The sequence below is a fragment of the Colobus angolensis genome, unplaced genomic scaffold (assembly GCF_000951035.1).
Source record: "Colobus angolensis palliatus isolate OR3802 unplaced genomic scaffold, Cang.pa_1.0 Scaffold12, whole genome shotgun sequence".
NCBI classification, from domain to species: Eukaryota; Metazoa; Chordata; class Mammalia; order Primates; family Cercopithecidae; genus Colobus; species Colobus angolensis.
In genome coordinates, this window is record NW_012113141.1 from 12,978,925 (window position 1) to 12,981,276 (window position 2,352).

General features: G+C 56.6%; 1 protein-coding gene across 1 annotated transcript in view; it reads right to left on the minus strand.

Annotated features, from left to right (window-relative positions):
* The window catches only part of ZCCHC24 (zinc finger, CCHC domain containing 24), a gene marked incomplete at its 5' end in the record, with an annotated part of 66,167 nt that overhangs the window by 50,924 nt on the left and 12,891 nt on the right, over positions 1 to 2,352 (minus strand). Inside the window, one exon of the mRNA XM_011929713.1 lies at positions 1,972 to 2,172. Within this exon, the coding sequence (XP_011785103.1) occupies positions 1,972 to 2,172 (201 nt within the window). The remainder of the gene's footprint in view (positions 1 to 1,971; positions 2,173 to 2,352) is intronic.

Genomic DNA, 2,352 nt, shown 5'->3' on the forward strand with positions numbered 1-2,352 from the left:
AGCATTTAGAAGAGCTCTGGCTCTGTCAGGAAAGAGGATGGTGCATGCATGTGTACATACACTCATACATACACACACACACACATACACACACACACACACACATACACACCCTCTGCCATCCCTGGGCCTCTGGCTCACATCCATTGCCTTTGGATATTGGTCACTCTGGGGGAGGCCCTGCCACCCTTCTCCAAAGCCCTTCTCCTGGAGGCATTCCCAGGCTGCCAGCCCAGAGTGAGCGTACCTCCTTGGGGCCCCAGAGCCCCTGTTGATGTCTGAGTGTCACTTGCCTGCCTGGATTAAAATCCCAGCTCTGTCACTGATAGCTCAATAATCCTGTGTGAGTCCCTTCCTCCCTCGAAGCATCTGTTTCACCATGGAAAATGAGGCAAATAGAACACTTAACACATAGAGTAGTTTCATTAAATGAAATACTGCTTGGAGAGTACTCAGCACAGTGCCTGTCTCCTTAACGGAGCTCAGTCTGGCTCTGCCCACTTCCCAGGCTGTAGGCAGGGGATGAGGGAGGGTTGTTGTGGATGGCTGTGTGCACATGAGCTGGGGGCCGCTGTGCTGGGGCTCAGCTGGACAAAGTGCAACAGGCTATGGACTGCACAGGCCATGAGCATGGCCTTAAGGACCAACCAGATCCTCAGTCGCCTGTTTGCCCCTCATTCTATCCAGAGAACCCCAGGGGGACTGATGGTGCTCACTCTCTGCTGGGAGCCACTCATGCCAATGGCCTCCTGCTTACTATGTATATTGAGGGGGAGGACAGGACCCACTGGGGATGTGGGGTCTGCAGGAAAGTCGTCAGTGGGTCAGCTCCCACTATGTATGCGGAGTCTGTGATGGGGGCACACGGATCACCTGGGGACCTTGCTAAGATGCTGCTTTGGGTGGGCCTGAGAGCCTGCATTTGTAATAGCTCCCTGAAGGCACTGATGCATGTCTGCCAGGGCTGTACTCTAAGCAGCAAGGACCTGAAGCGTGGTGTGGCCGTTTCTGAGCAGAGTTTGGGAATGTAATGAATGACAAGCACATCTTGGCCTCCCACTGGTCCTGCAGGGACCCAGCCCCACCCAACCACGCATCGGTTTCCAACATCTGGAGGGAAACACTACATGCATTTCCAGAGTTTCCAGGATTCCATTTCCATTACAAATGTAAAGTAAAAGTAATGCCACATTATTAACAAAAGCTGGAAAATAGGAAAAACTAATAGGAAAAAAAATCACTGATAATCTCATGCTGTATTTAAAATGACTGCTACCTTCTCTTCCCAGGATCCCTAAGCCATATATATCAGGGTCAGGGACCATCCTGTGGGTGGGCTGGCACAGTAGGCCCACTCTGTCACACTGAAGCATTGGGTCAGGTGGGGGCCTGGATCTGCCCACCCCTTCTCACTCCAAGAAAGAGATGCTCCGCCCTGCAGTGCCTGAAGCCTTCGCCCAGATCTATCCTGGGAGTACAGAGTGCGGGGCAGGGTCCCTCCCCTCTTCCCTCACAGGCTGAGGAGGCAGAGGTGGGGTCCGGGGGAGGGGGTGCACATCTGGATTCCTGGCCCAGAGCCTGCATTCCTTCCCCATGAATGTGATGAGATGGGGCCTCCAGGGAGCTGTGAGGAGGCTGCCCCCTCAGAACAGGCCCTACCTAGCAAAAACGGCTGCTGGAGACCTGAAGGCACAGAACCTCCTTTGGGGGCCCAGTTTGGGTCTAAAAATCCCCCACCCTGATTGCTGACCAACCAGTGTAGGCCGAAGATGGGCCTGTGTCCTGATCACAGCAGCCAGCCTTGCCTCAGAAATCCCAGTGGGGACAAAAGGGTAGAGGCCAGAGGGCCACAGGGCCCCTCATTGGTGGAAGGGGCCCTGGGGACACCGCTTTGCCTGCCCCACCCACAGGAGCCTGTCCGCAGGTCAGTAGGGGAGCCCAAGAGCATCCCCTGGGCCAGAGCTGCCTTACCTGGGGGCAGTCCTTGATGTAGTGTCCTTTGTTGAAGCACAGATGGCACAGGTAGTTGGGTGGGGGCCGCTTGCTGGGCTTGCGGGCCTCGGAGGTGAGGGTCAGGTCTGAGAAGTGCTCGGTGAGGGAGCTGAGGCCATCGGCAATGTTGTTGAGGGAGCCGTAGGGCGATGCGCCCTTGTACACACTGTTGCTCAGTGCCTGTGGGAGACAGAGGCATATACCCTGCAGCTGCGGCCCTGGGGCAGAGGCATACACGCTGCAGCCATGGCCCTGGGACAGAGGCACACACGCTGCAGCCGCGGCCCTGGGACAGAGGCACACACGCTGCAGCCACGGCCCTGGGACAGAGGCACACACGCTGCAGCCGCGGCCCTGGGA